Here is a 25,808-nt window from a genome sequence, read left to right on the forward strand (position 1 = left end):
TTTCAGGAAGCATTATTTGATTGTGAAAAAAACCTGTTTTCTTACTTTTTGACACCACCGCGTTGGTGCAACTTGTAATTTAGAATAATGAATCATTAATCATCAGCGCGTTCGTCCCACGGCGGTGTCCAATTTATCCGCAGACGCGGCCCACATCGACCGCGCCTGTGGCATAGTTTATGTAAATAGAGCACGCAGAGTGTAGAGCACGGCGACGGAGACCTCCTCGCGAGATGACATGCGAGCGCGGTGTCGCTGATAAATCACTCCCCTGTTGTTCCTCCAGAGTTTTTGCCAGAGTGTGTGTGTGTTTTTTTTGTTGCTGTGCTGCTTCACAACTGAATGAAACTGACACAGTTTTGACATTGAGTGTGTGTGTCGGCTGCATGTTGGCGCTAAATCACACCACTTACACACACACACTACTGAAGTTTCTCCCATGCTGTGAGCACACAGTTATAGATTAATGAAGGCGGGCAGTTTTTCTTTTATTTGCCCCGTGGAGCAGTTTTAACAGCACTTCAAGTAAAGACTTACATGAAGATTTAAGAGTTTCAGTCTGAGTCTGCTGTGAGAGCAGCGTGCAGACCACGGTGTGACCACTAGTGAAAGTGTTAGTGTTGTCTCGCAGGCCAAATGTGTGTGTATGCAAATGAGCTGTGTGTACATACACCACTCTGCAGGTTTTGACGTGCCAGGATGATGCATGCGAGCACGCACGCATGGCCGACTCATACCCGTATGATTTAGCTCAATGTCACAGCGATGCCGGGGGAGGGAACATAAACTCCCTGTTCCGAGCCCGGGAGCAGCTGATGGATCAGGACCATGGGCACGTTAGTGAGCTTGTCATTCTGCACCAGTTCTTCACAGACTAATAACAAGAGGACTGCACTTCAGTAGATGATGTGCATTCAAAAATATGGGGATTCCTAATTCGTCACATTAAGCACCAGCATGTCGGATGCCGTGGCACCTAGTGGTGGTGTTGAATATTGCAACAGGTACGTTAAATAATCAAGTGTACAATCACCTCATTTTATGAATTGAATTCATGAATTTCAGATATTGAGATTTTAGACATTTCCTTTGCTAAATGTTGGAGATTAATGCACATTTTCAGGATTTTTAAGTCTTAAAATTAAATGATATATATATATATATATATATACATACACATGTGTATCATATGTAAATTCTCTTCAAAATAAAAAAGGGGAAATGAGCATCTGTGGCTGGTCTTATAGCTCTGACAAAACCTGATGTTATGTTGAAACCGCAAGAGTGAAACAAAAAGTGATTTGTTTGTGGCTGTGAAGCCGTTACTAGCTGTGTCTAGTGCCGCGTTCCTCAATCTGTGGCCTATGTACCACCAGTGGTACGTGAGCTACAGTTTAAACCAGGGTATGTGATCCCAGTAAAGCAGAGGACAAAGGACACGACATTTAACACCGAGTACGTACAAGATATTATTTAATTATGATTTTTACACTTCTATACAAAACTTTCTTATATGAAAACAAGATCATTGTTCCCTTTTCTGTAATAAAATGCTTATAAACAAGTTCAGCTGTTCGAGGTCTTCAAAGATACTGTGTCGCGCTCCGTTATTCTCTGATTCTAGTCCTTAAATCTAACAGGAAAATTGCACGTTCACACACACACACACACAGACACTTCACCTTGTATTCCTTTGGTAAAAGGTGAACAGATTGTCGATTCCTATAAAGAGATTTTTATGGCCGTCCATCCAGCGCTGCACCACTTACAGAGACACATGTAAGTGGACAGTCCAATACTGTTTATGTCACATTTATCACTAGTGTTATTAGACGTCTTAATATTTTCCATTTCCTTGTCTGTGAAGCTCCTCAGTCTTCTGTAGTAAGCTGTCGGCGGCTTCTTCAGTTCTGACAAACTGGTGGAAAAACACCCATATTTTGCCTCTGAAGGCTGAAAACCTGTGTGTCCATGCTGTCCCTTTAAAGTCCTATACCTGAAATGTATTGCCAAAACGAGAATATCGACATTGAATACACACACGCACATTTGGTGTGCATAGAAATTGATAAAGTGCAAATAGTATTTGGTTATAAAAGCTTAATAATGTGAATTCCCTGTCTGTTTGTGGCTTTGATCCAGTCTTTAAAGCATAAAACAAAAAAAGAAGTGTAAAAAAAGGTCTTTCATTGGTTTTCATATGCATGTTGGTCCTGATGTTGATACTGCAGCGATCCTCTCTCTCTCTCTGGCGTCAGTTCACTTTTCCAGGAAAGCTCCTCCATCTGATCTGATCCAGTATCTGGAATGAATCACAAAAAGCCTCCAGTGGAAGCTGTGATTCCTCACCCGCCCTGGTGGGGGCGGCAGTGTGTCTGTAAGGCTCTACTTCTCGTCCACAACAAAGATTTCTTCAGGGATCTTCTCCTCCGAGTCCGAGCGGTCCGACAGCTTGTCCAGATACTCCATGTCGTCGAAGCGCTCGGCGACACACTGGGCTGTGAGACGGGCCTCCGGGTCGTGGTCCCAGCAGTCCTCTATGGAGGCGCACACCATCTGGATGCCCTGCAGGGGGAGCAGTGGAGCACAGTCAAGATCAGTCGATAAAGCATACTCTGGGACAAGATGGACTCAAGTGTTATTATTATTATTTTCTGCAAGAATTAATATTCATGTGTCTTTATTGAGTTTTGTGTGGCAGTAAAAATAAAACATGGACTCACATGATCGACATTTCAGCAGAATCACAGATTACAGACACAGTCGCTGTTCCATGTTTGTCTTTTTGAGTTTGGTTTGAAGAGACGTGATAAAGTGTGATGATTCCATATGATACAAGTTCATTATGATCATTATTTTTGTTTATTTCTCGGTGATTGTACACTGAAGTTTATTATTGCTGTGTAATAATCATAATCATAATCTTACACATCATAAGAGCATGTGTTTATGGTGCATGTGAAACACAATGAGTTTAAAAAGCAAACCTGAATAATTAAAGCCCTAAACACTTAATACAATGATATGTATGCAGTATTTGATATTAAATGTAATAGAAACACATAGAAATGACATAAAATCATATATTAATAACCTTTCTTCAATTTTAAGCCAGATTATTTGTGTTACTGCCGTATTTGATCATATTTATAAGCTATTTCACTGATAATTATCCTTTAACAAACATTAAAAAAGCCAAAGAGACACAATAGTCGTCATCAAAAAGAAAATCATGACACATATTTTTGATTTTCTTTGCCCCTTAAACCATCATTGAATGGTTGCACTTCTTGCAAAAAAAATAATCCATGTGACATATTTTCTAAATGTGAACAACACAATGTCGGCGATCGTCTAAATTCAGCTGCTCTTGTTAATAACAAAATAAATACAGTCAGTCGTACAATCAAGTGGTTTTTTTGCCTTTTTCTACTCAGCGTTAACTCAGAACTAAATGAAAAAAATCCAAAAATGATTACTAACCTCGGGGTAAAGAATAAAATAAAAAGGACGGGGTCGTTTGTTTTGTGGCACTATAAATGACACGTGCATCACTTACTCACAGACTATTACTATCAGAATATATCATGTGTTTTTTTAATGTTATGATTCGTATCGGCTTTGATGAAGTAATTATGTTAGCAATTATTGTTGCACAGATGTTGACAGTAAAAGCAGAACTATGAACCAGTCCGACCTTTGAAATCCCCGTCAGAGCAGAGCAGTTTCTCCCTGAAGTCGCTTTGAAGCAGAGCTAAGCTAACATAAATAAAACAACTAGCAATACAACCTAGTTACACCCTCTATAATGCATACGGTCAAATGAAGGTAGATATTTGCACAACATCCGGGTTTCATGAAGTTATCACCCTGTTCATGACATTAAAATAAAATATTGACTGAAGAGACCTCAGTTGCCCGCCCGAGTTCGTCTCTGCAGGGTTGCCTCTTACCGTGTGGTTGATCCAGCTGTTGGGGATCTCAGGTCTCCCTCTGTCCCGGAGAACGCTGTCCTTCATGCTCTCCACACACGGGTGTTCCCTCAGGTTCCCGAAGGGAGGCTCGTACTCTTTCACCTCTGCACACCAAGCACAACAACAAAAACAAGAAATCAGCCCAAATAAAAAAAAAACACACATCATGTTGTGAGCGACACGGAGTGCGGATCAGAGGGCCGAGCCCCCTACACGCGCATCAACACCACCTCTCACAGGACTCACTGTGGGCTCCAAATTAAAAGTGTAAGTGTAAACACTAGAGCAACAGCACAAACGCTGCTGACAGGAAGGCCGAGAGGGAGACTTGAGGAAGAGAAAAATCACATATTTTTCTTTTTCTAACCCTCGGCATCAAGAGCCTTTCAACACAGCTCGGGCTTTGTGTCGACTCTCTTGCACAACAAAACCTTGTCAGAGTGCGCGCGTGTTTTGTTAACGGCAAAAATACCAAGTGAGTTTACCCACGGCGAGATTAACCAAGCGGAGCACGCATGACTGTGTCAAGTGTGGGTCAAGAGTTTCCACAGAACACGCAGCGTTACAGGAATGAATGAATCCCTAAGAAAATAAATGTTTTTAGACAATCGATGAGAATTGTGTAAGTCTCTTTGTTGTTTTTTCACAATTAGCCCTTTAAAAAGGCAAATAAAACACTCCTGTTCAGAACTCCACATCATTTACACTTATATTCATTCAAGGTTTACCTTTAAAAGCTTAAACCAGAGTTCCCACACCTTGGCTGACATCGAATTCAAAGACCTTCCAGGACCAATTCCCTCAAGTGCAAGGACACAATGTGCTTAAGAAGGGAGGAAAGAGCCGCACTTTTATTGATCTGCAGCACGCTCTGCATCTGGACCACTGATTGTCCTTGGGATCTTGATCAAAGTCTTGGAATTTGCATTTCCCAGACATCACGTTACTCACTTATTGTTCTGCACGGAATCTCACGTCAGCGGTGGAGAGAGACAGCGGACAGTGTCTCCGTCCACGTTACAGCTGAAACGATTAATCGATTATCAATCGATTACTGAATGAATTGGCGATTAATCGGTTTGGAGTTTTTTTTGTGATGACAACAAGATTTCCGATTGTTTAAGCTTCTTAAATGTGAATATTTTCTTCATTTCTTTGCTATGGATAACACATAAATCATTGGTTTATGGACAAAACAAGACATTTGAGAACATCATCATTTCCAGGTTTGACGAACACCGATCAAAATATATAATGGACCAAACGATTAATCAAGAAAATAATCAACAGCTTAATCGATTATGAGAATAATTGTTAGTTGCAGCTCTAGTCTACGCACATCGTAACAAACATAACGGCGGCACGAGACATTTGCCTAAACATCAAATTAACTTCTTTCTTGCACAAAATTCAAGCACTTTCAATGATCCATTTAGGGCTATTTTCAAAAACTTTCAAGGGCATTTAACATTTGTTTTCGAGGATGTCAGGGAGCAGAGTGTAAACTGTAAAATATAGGTTGTCACAGCACATTTGTATTCTTTATTTACATTTTATTGCAGTGGAAGTCGTGTTCACACCTAAAAACTAAAATCTAATCTTTCCTGCTACAATCGACTGCACAGATTGTGTAATTACTCTCTTACTTAATCAAACACACAGTGCAAAGTGAATGATTTCTTTGGAAATCCGTCTCAGAGAGTTTACACAAGCAGAACAAAGCAGAGCTGTGGAGTAAACGCCGTCATCTCTGCACAGAAACTGACACATCATGTGTTTCATACGCGGACAAACTGCAGCATTTCCCTCATGTTAAAGCACATAAACATGTCGATGAGTACATTTAGGAGCCGACGCAGCTGTTTTTAACCCGATCACGTTTCCTTTCTGTCTTTGAAAAAAATTAAAAAGACTTTAACAGGAAGTTACGCAGGAAACGGAGACTAATACAACATACAGGAGGATTCTGGCTGGAAACAAAGAGAGCTTAAACACAGACGCACGCAGCCATCAGTCAATATTTAAGAGGAGACAGACGCTTCTTCTGCTTTGACACGTCTAACTGTGTGCTATAGACGGCAAAACACACTTTGTAAACTGTTGGGCAAACATGTTTATGTGTTCATCCCCAAACAATGGGCCCAAAATATAGAAATCACACTGCAGAGCGCTTTGCAGTGTAAACAAAAGTGTTTATTCAAGGATGGAAGGGATTGGCCAGTGCTGCTCTAAAAAGGAAAGATGTTCTTTTGTCCAGGAAAACCTTAAATTACAGCAAAACTCCCAACGAGCAAAATCTATTGAAAAACACAACACGGGGAAGGAGAGGAATGCTGTGGTGTGCAGAAGTCACGAGATTTCTCTGCAAAAAAAACCCCCCCACCATATAACAAGTGCAGCACAGTCACAATCTGTCTCCTACAACAGCTGACATGTGGTGATGTGACTTCTGCAGCACCAGCACTTATTTTATCCCCAGTGTCTAATTCCTACGCCAGTTGTCAGGAATCTGCAGACAAGAGAAACTCGCTTTCGTTTGGCTTCAGCAGCAGCAGCGACGACGGGAGACGCGACGTCACGACCTTTCAAACTTTCGTGACACGCGTCGCCAAACACTATTTGTTCTACTTTATTTATCTGACCCTTATATTGATGTGACACCTCTAAACCGTTCTCTTTAATTGTTCTATTACTTGAATCTTTTATTGAGTTTTTTTTATCTGAGTCTTTTATTCCACCTGTGTTGTGTTTATTTGCATTTATAGTTTATTTTAAAGTTAGAACCTCTTTACTCGAGCCTTTTCCTATTGTATTCCACCCTGTGTTGTGTTGTACGGATTTATTTGCTTCTCTTGTTGTTTTTACTTTTTAGACTTTTCCTTTTCATTCCACACCTGTCTTGTTTTATTCTTGTATTTGCTTTTTAAATGTTCCTTTTATTGTGAAGCACTTTGAACTGCAATCCTTATTAAATAAAGTTGATTATTATTATTATTATTATTATTGTACTGTCATCTGTCACTTATCTTTATTTTAAGGTGCGATATTATATATAAATAAAGTTATTATAAAAACAGATCCAAACATGTGTTTTAAATGAATAAAGTGATCACAATAACCAGTTTTTTTGTCTCTGAAAGTGTGGAATAATCCTCTGGCAGCCACCTCTGCTGCTTTTCATTAGGCTGCGGTGGCGTTGACACTTGTTTCGTCTTCCTCACACGCTGTTAAAGTCATTGAACGCAGACGCATACATGTGCCGGGCTCACATTTGGACATATGGCAGTGACTTAGCCCCGGGAGGCTTACCCTACCATTAACTATAGCTGATACATACAATATGACCTTCACCTAACCCCATTAAACCTGACCAAAGCTATTTAGGCTCAGGCTGGATGCGGCTGCAATGAGACCAACTCGGGGACACGCATTATGTCCTCGATTCAGCCCAAAAACAAGTCAGGATTTGGACACACACAGTCCTCCAGTCCTGAAGGAGTTGATGGTTTGACATCTGGAGAGCAGCTGCCCTCACATCTCCTCCTCTCCAGTCTGGCTCAGCCTCTCTCTATAGGGGCCAAAGGTATTTCTCTGTCTGCAGCTCAACGTTAAAACACCACTCCACTATTATCCCACGTCTTAGCCCCACCCGCCTGAGGAACGCCCTCATCGTCTTTCCAAGCCCTAAATCTGGACCAGCTAAATTATACAGGAGAACACAGTCAGAGATGAAAAAAAAAAGAAAAAGAAAACGGGCTGAGCTTTGAATCCAGCTTTTCCTTCTCTCTCTGAGCTGTGTTGATGTCTCTGTTCTGTTTTCCCTCTCATTCCACGTTTCCTTTGTCTTTAGAGTCTCAGAGGTTAAAGGGTGCAATCATACTGCCGTGTTTTTATTTAAATAAAAAAAAACCATCTGCATCCACACTATACGCCCAGAAACATATATCACATGTAGGGCTGCAAATAATGATTATTTTAATTATAGTAGGATTATTTTAATTATAGTAGGAAACCGTGTCAATCACACTGGTGTTGGATTCTTACAAAACTGACATTCGATTCAAGAAGACCTGAAACTAAGGATTGAAAATGGAGGAAAATGTTTACTGATGTTGTGAATAGTAGCCTAGAGTCGCCCCCTGGTGGCAAGTTAATATAATTCTTAAATCCAGGTTGGCTTCAGGAGAAAACCAGACAACGCTCAACCTGTGGGTAACCCTGGTGTAAACAGGAAGTTGATTCTCTCCTCTGTAGTAGTTTGCTTAGTATTACTACGAAGAAAACTGAGACGACGAGGCGAAACTGATTACTGGTGTGCGGCCTCTCGCTCGGCCGCACAGCCGCTTCCTCTTACTCGCTTCCTCCGACAATGGTTTTCTCTGCTTCTTTTTTGCCAGCTCTGCCATGATGAACGTCAAAAATAACGCTGACGCTGCCGTGATCTATAGTCACTAGTCACTCGTTTGTGTGTGTGTGTGTGTGGCTTATAAAACTCCGCCCACGCTGAGTAGGTACTTTTTTTTGTAGTGGAGATGCAACCTAAACCGTGCCGTGCCGAGGTGAGTAGAGCGCGCCTCACCAATACGCCAATAGTGTTTGTCGTCTGACCCGAGACTTCGGGGGAGACCTCCTGATTGTGAGAACTCCAGGTCAGTGGTCCTGAGCCCCCAACCGCAGCACAACAGGCCATTTAACCACCACAATGACTCTGAAACTGTTCAATTAGGGTAGAAATCCTGCTCTAAACGTATTTTGGGACTCTAAAACTGCAATAACGTGGACGACAGACCAAATGTATGCATTCTTAAATGAAAACTGAGGAATACGGATGAAGCCAAAGAAAGCGAAGCGCTGTCTCGCGGCTGGTAGACAGACGCTGTCGACAAGCGGCTGCGTTCCTCACGCCTGGCAGAACTCGGGAGTAGACCGCGGCCCCGGGAGCTGTGACAGAGCGGTGAGGCGGCCGCTGCCGCTGTCTCAGACACTCTGATAGTTGATCAGACATCTGTCCTCAACACACACACACACACACACACAAAGGCATCAGAGTCAAGAGACACGAGTGGAAACCATCGTTTTCTGCAGTGATATCCTGTGATGTGTCATTCTGAAAATGTGCATTTCGTCTAAAGCGGGCCGAGTTGGCAGAGAGTCATGTGTGACTCACCGAGCTCCAGGGACAACACTGAGAGACGAGCGTTAGCCGTTAAAGCTTCTCACTCGCTCTCAGCAAACACCAGCGTTTCTCTCGGGGCGCCAGATCTCTACCAGCGTACTTGCTGCAGGGAGAGTTAAAGCCGCCAGTCAAACAGAAACTAAACGGCTGCATTTCATGCCTTCCACATTCCTCCTGAGCCTATCGTCGTAGGAGTCGCTCCGTGTTTGTACAACATGTTAACCTTTCAGCGGGGCGACAGATTTCGAACCGTCCGCTCGCCTCAGAGAGTTTGCAGAGTCAGGAGAAATGGATCAAGATTTGGAATGGGAACAGAACACGGGAAAAGTGTCTCAATGCTTCTATCTTTAGTCTCTTTTCTGGAGCCCATCTGCTTCCCCGTTCAGTGCCGTACATGAACGCTCGCCCGTCCTCCCTGTGAGTACAGCTGGGTGACTGTCTGCAGCTCTGACAGTGTCGTAGCAGAGTAATTAACTGCTGTCTCACCTGCCTCAGGGTGAGAGGAAAAAAAAGACAGACGTGGAGAGGGGAAGAGAAATGTGGAGTAACTGACAGGAGGATGATGAGTAGAGGGGGGGGAAATAATGACATGAATTGTCTGGCGTGGTTAAACTGGGTCAGAAATAACGTTTGCCATCATCTCCACTGTTCCTGTTTGTGGAGATCTCAGTAATTAAAAATAAAGACGCACAAGCATGAACTCGGAAGTGAACGAAACGGATAAAGACTCTATTCCACTAAGTGATACCGTGTCGTTGGGAACAGAACACCCTGATCTGACATCTGTTCAAGAACCTCTCATTAAAGAGAAGAAGAAGAAGAATATACAGTATCTTCTTGATCACAAGAAGAAGACACGATCATCTTCACTGAACTGCACCGCTGCGTGGAGATGGAGCAAAGCTACAGGAACCTCCATCCAAGGAGCTTGGATTGATTTAGTCCATCCCTCCCTGCAGGTATTCCTGTCTGGTCGGCTCTCAAGAGATGTTCCTCACAAAAGACCATCCGAGGGAGACATCCACGCTCCACTGTCTTTGCAAAACAGGAAATAGTTTGTTTTGCTTTCAAAGGTGTACCCACAGGCCCCATGCTGTATATTCTTACTGCTGGGAAGGAAAAGGAGAGGGGATTATGGGTCACAAATCCATGTTTTTCTTTTTCTTCAGAGCACTCCTGGGCAGCATAACCAGTGTGATACGGGGGGGGTGTGAGGGCAAAACAGGAAAAAGTCGGAGGGTTCGTGCTCAAACTCTGCTTTCAATCACCGCTCTGACACAACGGAGACAGCAGCAGTCAAAGAAACAAACTGGACCACAGAGACACTAAAAGGGAAGTGAAAACAAATGACGGACTGTCGCCATGAAGCACTGCCCCACAGGCCGCCTTCAGATAATCACCCATTACTATTATTTGCACATATCCTGGCCTTGTTTTTGCTGCAGAATGACAAACACGAGTAACGGCACATTAGCAAACGCCACAGCTGATCCTTGAGACTTCTACAAGACGGATTATGATTAGAACTCTGTTCCCTCCGTGATGAATAGAACGCGGTGGACACGCGCGGACGCGTCTCGTCACGCGGCGCCACAGCAAACTCAAGGTGAAGTTCGTCAGCGGGCTCCTAATTGGTAAAGTTGTCAACGCGCTTGTGTTTTCCTTGGAAGTCAAGCGAGGTCCGGAGGCAACTTTGTTATTTTTTTTTCTGCTTACAGTGTTTGTGAAGATCTTTACACACGTTTCACTCATCAGCGCCGTTGTATTGATTTCCTTTACTCGCGATGACGCCGGCTAAACTCCTGATCATCTCTGTTTTTAGCCAAAGGTCACGAGCGATGTTTTTTCGGTGCGCGTGCAGAACATGGCGGGAACAGCTCCTATTGGACGATATCAGCTGTCAATCACACTGGTGTCCATATATGTGTGGCCAAGTGGAAAGGGAACTTGGCTTGTAACTGGAGGGTTGCCGGTTCAAGTCCCCACCAGGTCAACAGGGCTGAGCAAGGTACCCAACCCCCATTGCTCCCCAGGTGCTACTAAATAATTTCCCTAAGGGGATTAATAAAGATTTAGATTTAACATCTATTTCCTTGTAAATGGGAACATATTTAAATAAAAATAATCAACATCTCGAACTATTGAAGAAGACACCCAACTAGCGATTTAGATCATCAACTCCTCCTGGTGGCGATTCAATATATTCACCTCCCATCTACCATCTATGATACCAACACAAAGAGAATACAGAGGGAGGCAGGGTAGTGTACCGCATTTGGCGAGGAGCGGTTTGACAACCTCAAAGTGTTGACAACTGGAGGAAAACAATAACAAACAACTCCCCGTGTCTGCCAGCCACGTTGTCTTTTTACGAGGGATTACGCGCTGGACTATTATTCTTCGCTGGAAGCAGGGAATCCACACACTCTCTTAGGCTTGTTGCAGTGTATCTCCCAAACATGTTAAACCACGTTTCAAAAACCTCAGTGAAAGCAACACGCTGGCATCAGCGCAGCAGAATTGGCACCAGGATGAGTAATAAAAACACTTATTCTCATATTTCCTATGTGGTAAAGTGAGGTTAGAGTGACGTTTGCCTGAAAACTGGCCGTGCTTGTTATTGTTGTCTATATCTGAAGTATTCTTACTTAGATGTATAATGAATAACCGATAATTTATGACACGTTCTCATTCACGGAAGTGATCCTTTGGTGATGTTTTGTGTCAATAAATAATTCATTCAAAGACACATTTATAGGCTTATTACAAAGTTGCTCAACTTAAAAAAAGGGATTTAAGGTTTTATTGTCCTGTGGTCCACCCACATGGATTTATGGATTAGATTGTTTGGCATAAGAAAATAAAAAAATGTAATCATTTTAAAATGTGCCAAGAAATATTGGAAAGTGTATTATTGATCTGACACTACTATTTAAATCAATCCTGACAAATTTGACCTGAAGCACGTTACACATTAACCTGTTCATAATGTTTGTTTTTCAACCAAAAGCCCGTGACCGCCATTACTCACCTCCGATCGCGCTGCACCTGGAGATGATCTCCCACAGTACGAGAGCCATGGAGTAAACGTCGGCCTGTTTGAAAGACTCGATGTTTTCTAGGTTGATTCTTGACTCCAGCACCTCTGGAGCCATGTACCTGGCTGTTCCCACCTGAGAGGAGACGGACATGCGTCAGTGATGATCAAAGCTAAGAGAATCCCTAATACAGATGTTAATAGTAAGAAAAGGGTTAAATAAATTCACACAATGCTCTTCAAGCAACATTTTAATCTAGAAAATGAAGATTCTTCAAAACCAAACCCTGTTATAATATGAAGAATGACTTGGTAAGCCCCCATCACAAATGAAATGACACAAAAAGCTTCAAATCCTTTTGTAGGGCTACTATTTTAGAGTTGAGTTTTGTGTTTGTCTCTGAGCTCCACCAAGCCTGTTTTTCCAAAAGACATGTGTTTGTGTCGTGTTGTTGTGTGGTTTTAGGGGAGGGAGTCGTTTGTGTGGTTTCCCGCTGGCGTGCAAAGAATTGTGGGATATGGCTCGGCCGCGAAGGATACACCAGATGTGTCCTTCACGGACGGGCAAAGATTCCGGGCCGAAGATTCATGTGACAGTTGGGACGGCCCATGACGCGGCGCCGTGACACATTTTGACGTGCGGACAACGAAAGATGCAGCATTGACTATTGGGACGCGGCGAGCGTTGCCTGACTGAGCCTGTTTTCACATGAAAGATGCAGCACACAGATATTATTAACCCTTTAACAACAAAGCCTCAAAGTGTCCGTCTGGACATTTTTTTTCTTATTTTAACCATAAAAGGGCCAGAAAAAGTGCTTTTTGCCCATTTTTCCAGAATAACTTTCAATATTTGGCAGTTACTTACAAATTACTGCATGTGAAAATAGTGTATTAACAATTTAAAATAAAGAAATACACTGTAGCTGTACATGAAAACTAGATTTTGAGTATACAATACATATATTGTATAGTATAATGTACTATGTACAGACGTTTTTCCAACTCTCTCCTCTCTAGTGACAAAGACGCTGATTCACCGGCTTCCTGCAACAGCGCAGGGGAAATTTCCGTATAACAAGTACTAACTAAAGTAAAGATGAAGTGCCAATACCAAGAATTATTAAAGTTTAAGTCACAGAAAGAAGAAAGAATGTCCTGCTATTTACTATAACAACTAGGCAAACTAATAATAGATCACTTCAGTATACAAATGGTCAAGTTTGTTGTCTTAATCACTCCCTTCATTCTTACATTGACATAATTCTACCTGAAAACTAGATTTAAACTAACATTTGTTTGAGTTTTTGTCTCAATGTCCAAAAACAGGCCACAAAATGGAAACTACTGTATGTGCAGGCGTTTTTCCAACTCTCTCCTCTCTGGTAACAAAGACGCTGATTCGCCGGCTTCCTGCAACAGCGCAGGTGATATTTACGTATAACCACTACTCACTCAACTTCTCAGCTTTCCGAACCGCAACGTGCACTTGTGTTAAAGGGTTAAACTGTGTCTGCTCACAAAGACCAAACAGAGAAGGAACAATATCAACAACAAAAACCATTAAAAGTTACACACTGCAGGTGAACAACCCCAAAATAATAGAGTTGTTTATTTAAAAACAAGGCGTCGCTAAGCAGATAATCTCAGCAGTAAGAGTTATTTATCTGAGGCGGTCATTTCCCTGCGATATCACTTTTATGTGAACCCAAACATGTTTGATGATTAAATAAGTGGCTAAACAAAGGCAGCACAGAGCTCTACAGCATGTTGCTTGTCTTCACATAATTACTGTTCACAGGCGCTTCCTCCAAATGCATTAAGGGAATTACAATGCATTAGGTGTCCTGTACAGCAAAGGGTGAGGCCTTTTTTTTTCTCTCTTTTCTATCATGAGTCATTTTCATAATGGAGTCTAATACGACTCTGGTCTATTACATCAGCATAATGAGTCCATTAAGAATCAATCTAGCTTGTTTGCCTGGTGACTACAATAAAATGTCAACCTAAGAAGAATTACAGCACAATTTCTATCAGCGCGATCCATCTGGGAATAAGATATAGAGAAGGCCAAATATTTAGGGGTGGTATCTCTGAGTGATGAGGCTCAGAAGGGAAAAGTTTGATGAACACTTTCAGGGTCGGATAAATACCTTCAAAGAAATATATAGCGGCGCGGCGCTCGGAACGGCCTGTGTGTGGGGTGCCAGCACAAATCATGGGAGGGGAGGATTTATTTCTTATCCCTTGAAGGGATCGAGCCAAGTAAAGAAACAAATAAAATGCCCAAATTTAGGGGCGAGAAGGCTTTACCTGCCCGCTGTTGGCCAGCTCGTCCACAGACAGATTGCTGTCCAGCCGCAGTGCGAGGCCAAAGTCACACAGGCAGCAGGTGAGGTCGCTCTTCACAAGTATGTTGGAGCTCTTAATGTCCCTGTGTGCGATGGCGACCTTGTATCGACCGCAGGACGTGTGGTCGCTGTGAAGGTGAGCCACGCCGCACGCCAGCGAGCTCCCGAGCACGCGCAGGTCCTGCCAGCTGATGATATGATGACTCAGGTATTCTTGGAGATTCCCTCTCGGGTGGTAGGCTGTGATCAGCCAGTACTGTCTCTGCACCTTCCGCTCCTCGGCGGTCAGGAAGTGGAGCACGTTCTCATGCCTCAGGTCCGCGTCTGAGAAGATGTCCTTCTCGTTTTTCCACGACGCGTACTCCTCGTACTGGAAGATCTTGACGGCCACGGTCTCGAAGCCCTGCTCCTCGCTGACCGCGGAGCCCTGCTTCAGCTTGGCCTTGTAGACTTCTGCAAAGCGGCCCTTTCCGACCTGGACGTCCAGCTCGATGGGCAGCAGCTCGGTGTTGTGGTTGAGGTTGTTTGCGAGCGTGGAGCTGCTGTCCGAACGCTCGTCGTCGATCATGATGGCGCGGGCGTCGCTGAAGTCCAGCGGCGGGCCCTTCTTGCGCCTGGAGCTGGCTTGTCGCTGGCGGTAAACGCGATAGCAGTAGAAGGAAGTGATGACGACAACAGCCATGACCAGCAGAGGCACCAGGCTCACTAAGATGACTTCAACCACAGGGGAATCCTTGTCTGGGGAAACAAAGAGTGAAGATGAAGAATTAATCACAGTCACAGAAAATGGTAATTCCTGCTATTATTCTTCATTCAGACAACTCACGATTGAGTCGTCAATATACAAATGTCCATGTTTGTTGTCTTCATCACTCCCTTCATTTTTTTTTTGAAAAGTGAAGAAAGAGCAGTCAGCCACCAGGGGGCGACTCTACTAGTTTCAAAAAGAACTGTTTGAATGTTAAAATGAGTTTCATTTATAAAATAATGGTCTCAATCACTCTTCAATAGAACGTGATGTTAATTTGATAGACCTGCAATTAACGATTGTTTTCATAATTGATTAATCTGTCGATTATTTTCTCGATTAATCGATTGGTCCATAAATTATTATAAAACCTTAACAAATGTTGATCGGTGTTCGTCAAACCTGGAAATGACGTTCTCAAATGTCTCGTTTTTGTCTACAAACCAAAACCATTGACTTTTAATGATTTCTTTGTTCTCCAGAGCAAAGAAATGAAGAAAATATACACATTTAAGAAGCTTAAACAATCGGAAATCTTGTTTTAATCATGAAAAAACCTTCAAATCGATTATCAAAATAGTTGTCGATTAATTTAGTAATCGATTAATAATCGTTTCAGCTCTATAATTTTATAAATTATATTCCCATTTAGGGGAAAAGAGACAGCGCCGATGAGTGGACCAGTGTGACTGGCAGCAGAGTTCCAGAAAACAAATAATTTTTCACATTTCTATAGCCCACAGTACGATTTAAAAAGTGTTCCACTTTAGAATTCTCATGGATTTTTCTTCTTCTTCTGTACTTTTCCACTTGTGTATTTTTCTGGACGGCCGTTTGTCTTCCACAGTGTCAAGAAATAAAAGTCAGCATTGGCAGATTGCATCAAGTATCGTAGTATTCTCAGAACAGCAGAGGAAACTGACCCTCCCATGTGGAATGTCTATAAGCATCAGAAAGCTAAAGATAGCGTCTAGACCACAAATGCAAAACTGCTCCAAACCCTGACCCAGTCGACCACATATTGTGTCTCTTTATAGTGTGCGTCTGATTCTTATAATTTAGGAGGTGGTGCGTCTGGTAACTGCTCCGGGTTTTGGCGAATAGTGAAAGTTTATACTTGCGCTGCATTTAAGCTGCAGACCTATGAAGAGACGTTTCCCAGACACAATGAACTTAATGAGAAAACACATTCTAAATTTAATCATTGGTACCATGACTTCATCAAAGAGCCACATAACTGGAGCTTATCTCAGCTTAGAAAAGGGTTGCTTCACTTACATTATATAAAAGGAAAAAAGAAAAGAAAAAACAAATAATGCCGGGTTTCAAGGGAAGATTATACGTGAGGAGCGCGGCCCCGTCAAAATAAAGGAAGCTAACAAATGAGAAAGGCATCTATTTGACTACCCAGTCGAGCCCGTGGGTTGTCTCTTTTTTCTCTCAACAGGAAACCACATGTCTGAAATCCTCAACATGGCCCCAGCCGGGTTTGTTTTGCTTTTCACAGAGTGAGGAGCTATTTCTCACAACAAACCTGTCACCGTGCCTCCCGGACTCTTCCAGACAGCGTTTGGTCAGAGCCTCATTTACACAAAGTTCTCTTTTAGTTTTTCCAGGGACAGGAATCTACAGCCCAGCTGGTCAAATTAAAGCCAAAGTCTTCTGCTCCACAGTGGTGTTTATGAAGTGAGATAATATGTTTTCCAGAAATGCACATATTTGTTTTCTTGCCAAGAGTTGGCCTAGGAAATCGGAAATGGTATAAAAAAAAAAGTTAAAAAAGGAGTTTTATAGTTACCGCAGCAATACTTGGCATATTTTCACTGGTATGTGAAGAAGCTAGTTCTCTGCAGTATGTAACTTATATATAACCTAACCTTTGTGATTCTCAAGGAAAAAATATGACTGAGCATTGAGCTGCTGCTGCTTTACAGCAAAGCCCTGAGTTTGCATTCAAAAATAATAATGAAAGTCATTTAAAAAGTACATGTAGCGAATATAAACAGACACGTTATAGAAATGACAAAGTTATCTGTAACGCTGAATAAGAATCTTAATATATTAAAGGTCAATTAGAAAGAACATCATTGAAACTACATGTAAAATGTAAATATAATATGTATAAAAGCTACTTTACTGAGCTTCAAATGGATCTGAGGAGTTTTACAAAGATTAAATTGTGATGTTGCAGCTGCTGCAGGGCCCCCGTGTTAATCAGTGAGAGAAACATAACACCATGGGTAAATGATCAATGAGACATTGATCACTAACTAGTCACCAGAGTTCCCGGTTCTGTCTGCTGGCCTCGTAGCATTCCTCTCTCCTGCAGCTCTTTCATTACAACACACACGGCCTCATGTTAGTCACTGAGAAGTTACAGAAAGTGCACAGACATTCTCGACTCTGTGCGAACGGATTTCCATGACGTTCTGTGTGTGTGTGTGTGTGTGTGTGTGCACAGCGCAGATGCTTTCAATTTGGCTCTGTGTGCAGAGCCAGGTCTCGGAAATGTACCTCGCTGTTATTATTGCCTGGACGCTGTCGTCAAAATACATGCGATTCCAGGGCCAGTGTTGTAACTGGAGTCTCCAAACGCCTGCGAGTGATCACAAGCCCAGAGAGCGCTAACGTGCACATGTGTTACTGCTCATGCACGACACCTTACACGACGAGCGGGGAAGTGCTGCCGTCGTAATATCAGGTTAACCGTGATGTTTGCATGTTACGCTGCACGTTCTGTCGCATTTTTATTATCAGTATTTTCAATTTCATTTCACACAACTTTAAACTGCACTTATCAATATGAATATAATCATGACTATTTATAGTGTGAGGCTCTTTGCAGATAACCATCAACAGACTGCTGCTCCTCCATCAGCTGCGAGAAGAGTTTTGGCATCTTTTATGTAACTGTTCTGTTTTTTTACTGTTTTGGATCAAGATCTGTGCTCTTACCAACCCTGTTTCTAGTAGGCAGCTTTTTCAGCACATAACCTCGACATATGGCTTTCTCAGACTGAAACAGCAGCAGGTTCAACTGGTACAAGTACATACTTGAGCACCTAATGAGCTAAATGCACTGTATGGATTAAGTATTCAGGTGCAGTCTCGAGGCCCCTTTATCTCCACTGAAGACATTTTGGATAATACTATGCTTCCACAGTTTGATGAAAAAGTTTGATTTTCTATTCCAACATGACTGGGCTCCAGTGCACAAAGCAAGGACTATCAAGACATGGTTTTGATGGGTTTGAACTTGACGGACCAGACCTTCACCCCGTCCAGACCTCATAAATGCTCTACAGCAGGACTATTCAGCTTCAGAAGCGGGTCGGACAAAAAAGGAAAAACAGCCGGGTGTTTTGTGGGCCACACAAAACATGTTCAAAAAAATAAATAAATAAATAAAATAATTTGGCTTAAAAAATAAAAGGGTTATAGCAATAATAGATGAATAAATGATTTTACGAGAGTCAGTGAATGCATCACAGAAACACTACAGAATGTTGAGGAAAGTATTCCAATAAGTGTGGAAGCTGTTACAGCTGCAAAAGGGGAACCAACTCCATATTGAAGTATTTGATCACGTCACTACAGTGCATCTCTGCTCCAGATTAGTGAGAGAGAGATTACAGTGTAAAGGAAGAGGAAGATATTGCAATATTTTGTGATATCTCTGCAACTGTATATGTCAGTGTTGTCTTTACACTCTCACTTACTTGAGTTAAAAAAGATGCGTTCATTGCACTCGTCCTCGGAGCAAGAGCAGATGAAGAACTCTGAGCCCATGCCCTTTCTTTCTTTCATCTCACACTTGCTGTTGTTGTAATCCTCCAAGACCAGGCCGTACAGCTTCTGAGCCGGGTTGTGGCAGACGGTGTCAAAGGTGATGTTGTCAACTTTCCTCCTCCTAAAGAACAGAAAAGGAAAACTCACACTGAACACACTCCAACTTAAAAAGGTGATATATGGAAGAAATCTATTATATTAATCCATAAAATGTGTCGGAGATTGAGGAAACATCTTAAAGTGAAATACTAGCCACTTTTCATTTGCAAACCTCTCAAAAATGTTGAATGTTTATAAAAATAATGTGGATGTGTTTGTGCTTAAGTGCAGCATCTTATTTACCAGTAGTAGTTGCTGGTCTTTAAAACAGAGGAAGCTAATTCCAGGCCCAGTTATTTATACAGTACATAAATTCCTTCTGTAGAAAATGCTGATGATAAAAATTAATGAACTGGTTCAAGGAAATGTGAAAATTATGTAAAACTACTTCTTACAAATAGAAACGGTCTCTATCATCAAGTAAAGAACACACAACAAGCTGCTAGACTCTGGTCTTTTCACCTTCAACGCTCTCAGTTTGGATTAGATTAACCATTTTAAATCCTTAAGGTCGCTGCTTTTACATACATCATTTTTAACTGAGTTACGTTTGATTGGTGGTTTTTGCAGACAATGACACGGCCTTTCCGACATCTGTATTTGTTTACGTAACAAGGTAATAATGACAGTTGAGAAAATGTCATTTTTCAGCAGTTCTGTGATGAAGCAGTAACTGCAAAGGCCACGTTTGTCTCCCACAGTCTCGGCATTATATAAATGACTGCAACACAGAGGTTGCGCTCACAAACGGCAAGGTTTTCAAACACCATCACAAACAGGAAACGAGAAAAAAGAGCCTGAACCTGCACAAACCTACAGTGCATAGATATATTCTGCCTCCCTGCCGAGCAGCACTCGGCGCAATGTTATGACAGCGGTTTTAAAGAGGTGCTGCTGCCCGTGTGCCATTAGCTCTCTGCTCACCTCAGCGCCAAACATGCCCATAACATCGCTAATATAATTAGGAACAGCAGCGTGGCCCTAAGCTTATAATACCTACACAAATCTGCCTCCTGCTGCTTCTCACATTTGGAGTGAGATGTGACGCTCGTGGCTGTTGAGGTGCTCGTGTGCCGTCATAATCCAGCCAACTGTCTCCAACAGAATGCAGCCCGACAATGTCTTTAAAGGAAAAGGTCAATATATGGAAGAAGGTTTTGGGGCTAAGGAAAGAAAACAAAGCCTGACCTGAATATAAAAGAGCGTCATTTCCTCAAATGCAAATTTAAGACCCGACCTTCTCACCTGACTTTTGTTTATTCGTGTATTTATTTATTTATTTAAAGCCATTATTCCTTTATTAGATGTGTTAAGTCGAGTGGACACTTACCAAATACTGACGCAGACGTCGTCATCGTGGGGGCAGATGGACGTGATGTTGCACTCCACCTTACAGATGCCTTTACCCGTGCAGGTGGTCGCCCGCACGTCACAGAACTTGCACAGCCGCTTCATCTTTATGATAAAGGCCTCTACAGAAAGAGAAGGAATTTGAGAGAAGACACAACGTGAATTCATTTTTAATGAATTATTCAAGCAGCAGCTGAACTGGAAAACATCTAATCAATAACAGGAACGAGCAAATCCAGTCCAAAGTGGATAGATTTGCTCCCTGCGAAGTGGGAACAACGAGAGCAGCACGCTCAGTGGCATCCACCTCCTTTGGTCTTGTCGAGACTTGACTTCGCCCGCAGGCAGACCAGTATCAGAGAGACAAACAGGATTGTGTGATGAGTGCCTGTGGGTTTGATAATCATCTCAGGCGACAACTGCCAGACAGGCAAGAACAACAAACAAAGAAAACGCAGATGCATCTCCTCACTGAGAAGTTTCTCGTTTGCCGACGCGGTCCGTGAATATCTAAAAAACTCCAGAGGACAATGTATCAGTGTCTGTGAATGTTTGAGGTGAGGAGAAAAATGTTGGTGAGTAATGGTGCTTCTACAGATAATTCTCCCGCAGCAGCTTTGCTGTTCATCGTCGCAGTAATGAAAGACAATCAGACTGTTTGGCAGAGACAGACGGACAGAGGAACAAAGGCAGCTGCAACTAACCATTATTTTCATAATCGATTCATTCATTTTCTCGATTAATCGTTTGGTGTTCAGAATATCAGTGTTCGTCAAACCTGGAAATGATGATGTACTCAAATGTCTTGTTTTGTCCACAAACCAAAATCATTGACTTTTAATGATTTCTTTGTTATCCAGAGCAAAGAAATGAAGAAAATAATTACATTTAAGAAATCTTGTTTTGATCATGAAAAAAAGCTTCAAACCGATTATTCGTTTATCAAAAATAGTTGTCGATTAATTTAGTAATCGATTAATAACCAAGTCACCGATGAATCGTTTCAGCTCTATTAAGGATATCGATTATAATATTTACATGTGTTTTCCACTCAGAGTCGCAGTTACATGTTAAGGAGCATACTTCCATCATGACTCACGTCTACATTATCTGCTTAATGTGACCACTATCGGGTTACTCTCCGTCTGTGTGCACGCTGTACACTTACGTAAAAGTACATTAGTCTGCTGCACAAACAGAGAGAGTGAAGGGAAAAGAAAAAAAAATAGACAGAATTCCGCGTGGGCACTGAACGCAAACTTAGTGAAACACACACCGACGCCAAATCGTCCTAATCACTAAAACAGACAAAGAGAAGGAGCATGTGACAGTGCTGCTGCTCCAGTGAAACCACTTAACCACACATTTACTGTATATACACACACACACCACATGCACAGGAAGCTGAAGCTGTTCCTTCCATCAGAATGTGCGACTTGTGAACACAACAACATGGAAAGTGAGCGATTTCCTACCGACGTACACTTCCTGTGCAAAAACACATTTGTGTCTTCAGTGACGGGCGGGTGTTTGAATGCTGGCAACGTCTTGACTTTACTTGGGTCACACGACGGGGAAGTGTAAGTGAAAGTTAGACAAATCTCGACCGCGTCAGCAGACCGTGATGGGGTCTGCTCTAAAACCACATTACATTACATTACATGTCATTAAGCAGACGCTTTTATCCAAAGCCACTTACAATGGAATTAAGTACAATCAGCCAGGGGTGGGATCGAACTTGCGACCATGATGTCTTTCGCACACAGGGTAGGGTCTTAACCAATGAGCCTCTCCAACCCCCCCCACACTGACGAGAGAGGGTGCTGTGCATGTGCGACACAAACAGCCCACTGTCTCATCTCACCCAGGCTGCAGGGGTGGGGGCAGACCTGCTGCACCCAGCAACAGAAACACTGTACAACCTGACGCATGAAGGAGCAGCAGAAGTCCCACGTGTTATAGAACACACTGATGGGCATCCGGTTCCTGCTACTTATCAGCGTGAGCGAGAAACAAGCAGGAAAAGTCAAATATTGCTTTCTGGCCTTGACTTAACGGAAGAACTCCTACACAGATACAATCATCACCATATTACACAATCTTTCTCCTTGTTGTTTTAAAAGAATCCAGCATTGTTTCAGGAAATGTCTCCATCCCCACAAACCCCTCCTCCCCCCCAAAGATGTAGTACATATGCCAGGCCTGTGAGGCGCTGTGACGCTACACCAAAAAATGGAAGCGAAGACGTTGTACACATTAAATGAAGAGATGGAAAGAGTACTAAAATATCCTCCTCAAGTAAAAGTACCACTATTTTTATTAAAAGTAAAAGTAAAAGTACTGGTCTAAAAATGTACTCAATTTAAAGTTAAAAAAGAAAGTATCTCGTTTAAAATGTACTCAGAGTAAAAGTGACTTACTTTTTTAACCACGTTGGGTCGTGAATTGTTTTTAATTAAAGGCACACATTTTAAAAATTAAAATGCATCAGTCAACATGGGTCAAAGGTCACATATGCTTTAACTTTCTCACTCACTCAGGGACCTTAATTAACGCCAATTCACCTGTCCTCTGTCATCATCATTCACCTGTCCTCATGATTCTGGTGAGTGAATTTATTTATTTTTTACTTATTAACGGATGTGATTTGAGTACATTTCTTCAACAAAAAAACCATACTCAAGTAAAACTAAAATAACAAATTTTAGTACACAAAAAACCTACTCAATACAGTAACGCGGGTAAATGTAATTCATTACTTTCATTACCTCTGATTAGATGTTTATAATCACAGAAACGGAGACCGAATGAACCAAGCCAGAGGAAAGGAAGGGAAATAAAACAAAGAAAATGAAAGTTATGATCAAGTAAACAGACCAAACAAAAACAGTGTTGCCAACTTGGTGACGCTGTTTCCATGTGGATGAAATTCCAGTATGAAGTATGCTAATTTCGGTGTGGACAGGCCATTAATCTCCAGCCTCAAGTATTTGACAGAGCACATCAAAACTTGACCTGGTGAGGTGTTTGAAGTGAATCCGCACTAAAGGGATAGTCCATACCCAAGTGCCAGTGGTCTGAAGGTGTTTGAGTCGGGGTAATTATATCATTAGAGCAACTCCTCTGAAAAGGCATGTCATTTAAACCTAGGGGGCGGGATGTGGAAGGGATGAATTGCAGTAATTGTCACCCAAGGCTACGTATAATTGCGGGGGGGAGGATTAGGAGCAGCAAAAGCCACTTGGTGCCATTAGGACTGAGCCTGAGACAGATGAAGGTAAAACACTGTCTCCCTGTGAGGGGCTGCTCATGATGTGGCTGCACATCAAACATGGAGATTAACTTTAAAAGGCAAACAGGTGAGATCCCGGCAATGGAGGCACAACATCCTGTGCACTGGAGCAGATTATGTTGTGCATTCTGTATTTAATGTATCATTATTTAGCCTTTAAAAAAAAAAAAAAAAAGCTTAGTAATCCAAGCACATCCGGCCTGTGTTTAACTTTTGTCTGAAAATCAGGCAAAAGTTGAAGGTAATTCCTAGTTTCTGTCCACTGAGATCTGCTATGTTCAGTGTGACAAACACGTTGCCATGCATGCATGTTGCAGTAAGTGTGGACCAAACATTTGTGACAGGATTGATCGTACACGACATGTGCATGCTCCAGGTAAGGGTAAGGGCTGCAGGATCAAGTACATGCATGCAGGGAATGCCACACTGACATGGAGAACTTTAGTCCACGGTGACAACACAATCATTTTGTGAGAATTAAATGAGAATAAAGCTATGCAATGACACCATGGTTGGAAACCACCTCATGAGGTCTCATGCAACTTGCTATCTTGCTACTAAATGCTTCATAATTATCCAGTCAAACGTCAAAAGTCTTGTTTCTATGCGTCTGTCTGTGAGAAGCATCACTCAAAAAGATACTCCTTCTAGTTTATGGCCCAAGAAATAAACTAGATTATGTGGATAATCAGGATACAGATTTAAGATTTAAAACAACACATTTTTGCATGACAGCGAGTTAGAAAGATTGCATTTCATCAGTCTATGTTACTGTGTACTTTTGTGAAAATGTAGCATTAAAATATTAATAAAAAAATTTTTTAAGCTGTTCAAGGTTTAAATTTAAACTATTTACAATAGGGTTGCACGTTTTTTGCCAAAGTGCACGAGGCTGAAAATAATAAAATATATTAAAACAAAAAAACAACAATTATCTACCTTTATGTTACATTCTTCACATGTACTGTATAAATATGTCATGCGTGTTGCTACTGTAACGATGAAAAACATACAGTGTGTCGTGCAGCCTCTCTAGCTATAGCTTAATAAAAAAAATTATACATTAGTTCAACTTATATTAAAACCAATTGCACTGAATCATTAAACTTTATTAACTTCAACACTTAGAGCATTAGAAAAAATGGTGATTAAAGTAACTCAGGTATTAGTTGTGAACGTATGCTAGGCAAACTCAATGTTCTGTTATTTTATTAAGACGTGCTGTTGAGTTAATAGTGTTATAGCAACAAAATGTCAAACAGCAATTGTGTGATTCATTTACGAGTCATGCTTGACGATTGTATTGTGACAAGAGAGGGCGAGTGGCGCGGGGATATTTCTCTCGTTTCAAAACAAGAGAGTGAATAGTTGAAAATGTGACTTGGGTTTGTGTTGCAGCAGAAAACAGGCAGTGAAATAAGTGATAAAAACAACAACAACAACAACAACAACAGTAGTGTGTTAGTGTGACAGCTTCTGTGTGGACGGGGGAGTTTCAGTGTAGGGCCTTTAACTGGTTAAATCGCTTGAGCCGCCCCTGCTCTCCAGCTGAAGGTATACTTTGACACAGTGTAGCGCTCTGTGACGCTTCACGGTGTCTCGTGAAAGACTTGGGCGAACTTTAGTGAAAGTTGTAGCAGTAAAGTTCCACTCACCAGTCTGCTGAAGCAGGATACTACCAAACAGTATCGTTCCACACCAAAAAGCGGAAAACCGAAGTAGCTCCATAAAGACACGGACTATATACACTTCCCTCTTTCTCATTAATTAACCGAAGCCTTGATAACGGGTTTAATATCCACACGTCGTGGACTTTCTTCGGTCCGACAGTTGCTCTCTCTTTCTCTCTTTCTCTCTTTCTTGTTCCCCTCTTTTTTAAAAAAGGAACGCCTCCACAGCTCCGGGAAGAAAAAAGCAGAGTAAACACACCAGGCAGGACTTGCCCTAAATGACTCAGAGTATGTATGTGCACTCTTCATGAAACAGGAAATC

At 42.0% G+C, this 25,808-nt stretch overlaps 1 protein-coding gene across 1 annotated transcript; it reads right to left on the reverse strand.

The window, feature by feature from the left end:
• Positions 1 to 1,456: 1,456 nt before the first annotated feature.
• LOC122786700 (TGF-beta receptor type-2-like) lies at positions 1,457 to 25,808 on the reverse strand. Its single transcript, XM_044053175.1, has 7 exons — positions 25,472 to 25,808; positions 20,505 to 20,646; positions 19,006 to 19,196; positions 14,501 to 15,276; positions 12,182 to 12,323; positions 3,954 to 4,078; positions 1,457 to 2,565 (listed from the first exon to the last, which is right to left on the reverse strand). Exons 1-7 carry the CDS (start codon positions 25,578 to 25,580, stop codon positions 2,386 to 2,388), a joined length of 1,665 nt encoding a protein of 554 aa, XP_043909110.1. The 5' UTR covers positions 25,581 to 25,808; the 3' UTR covers positions 1,457 to 2,385.

Source organism: Solea senegalensis, linkage group LG20, assembly GCF_019176455.1.
Source record: "Solea senegalensis isolate Sse05_10M linkage group LG20, IFAPA_SoseM_1, whole genome shotgun sequence".
NCBI classification, from domain to species: domain Eukaryota; kingdom Metazoa; phylum Chordata; class Actinopteri; order Pleuronectiformes; family Soleidae; genus Solea; species Solea senegalensis.

What these genes read in the sequence shown, in the direction of transcription:
- LOC122786700 (XM_044053175.1), bottom strand. Translation starts at nt 25,580, where the DNA reads ATGAGAAAGAGGGAAGTGTATATAGTCCGTGTCTTTATGGAGCTACTT. An exon ending in GACGTCTGCGTCAGTATTTG is followed by an intron (nt 19,197 to 20,504) that starts GTAAGTGTCCAC and finishes TCTGTTCTTTAG; the next exon opens with GAGGAGGAAAGTTGACAACA. An exon ending in AGCTGGCCAACAGCGGGCAG is followed by an intron (nt 12,324 to 14,500) that starts GTAAAGCCTTCT and finishes GTCTCCTCTCAG; the next exon opens with GTGGGAACAGCCAGGTACAT.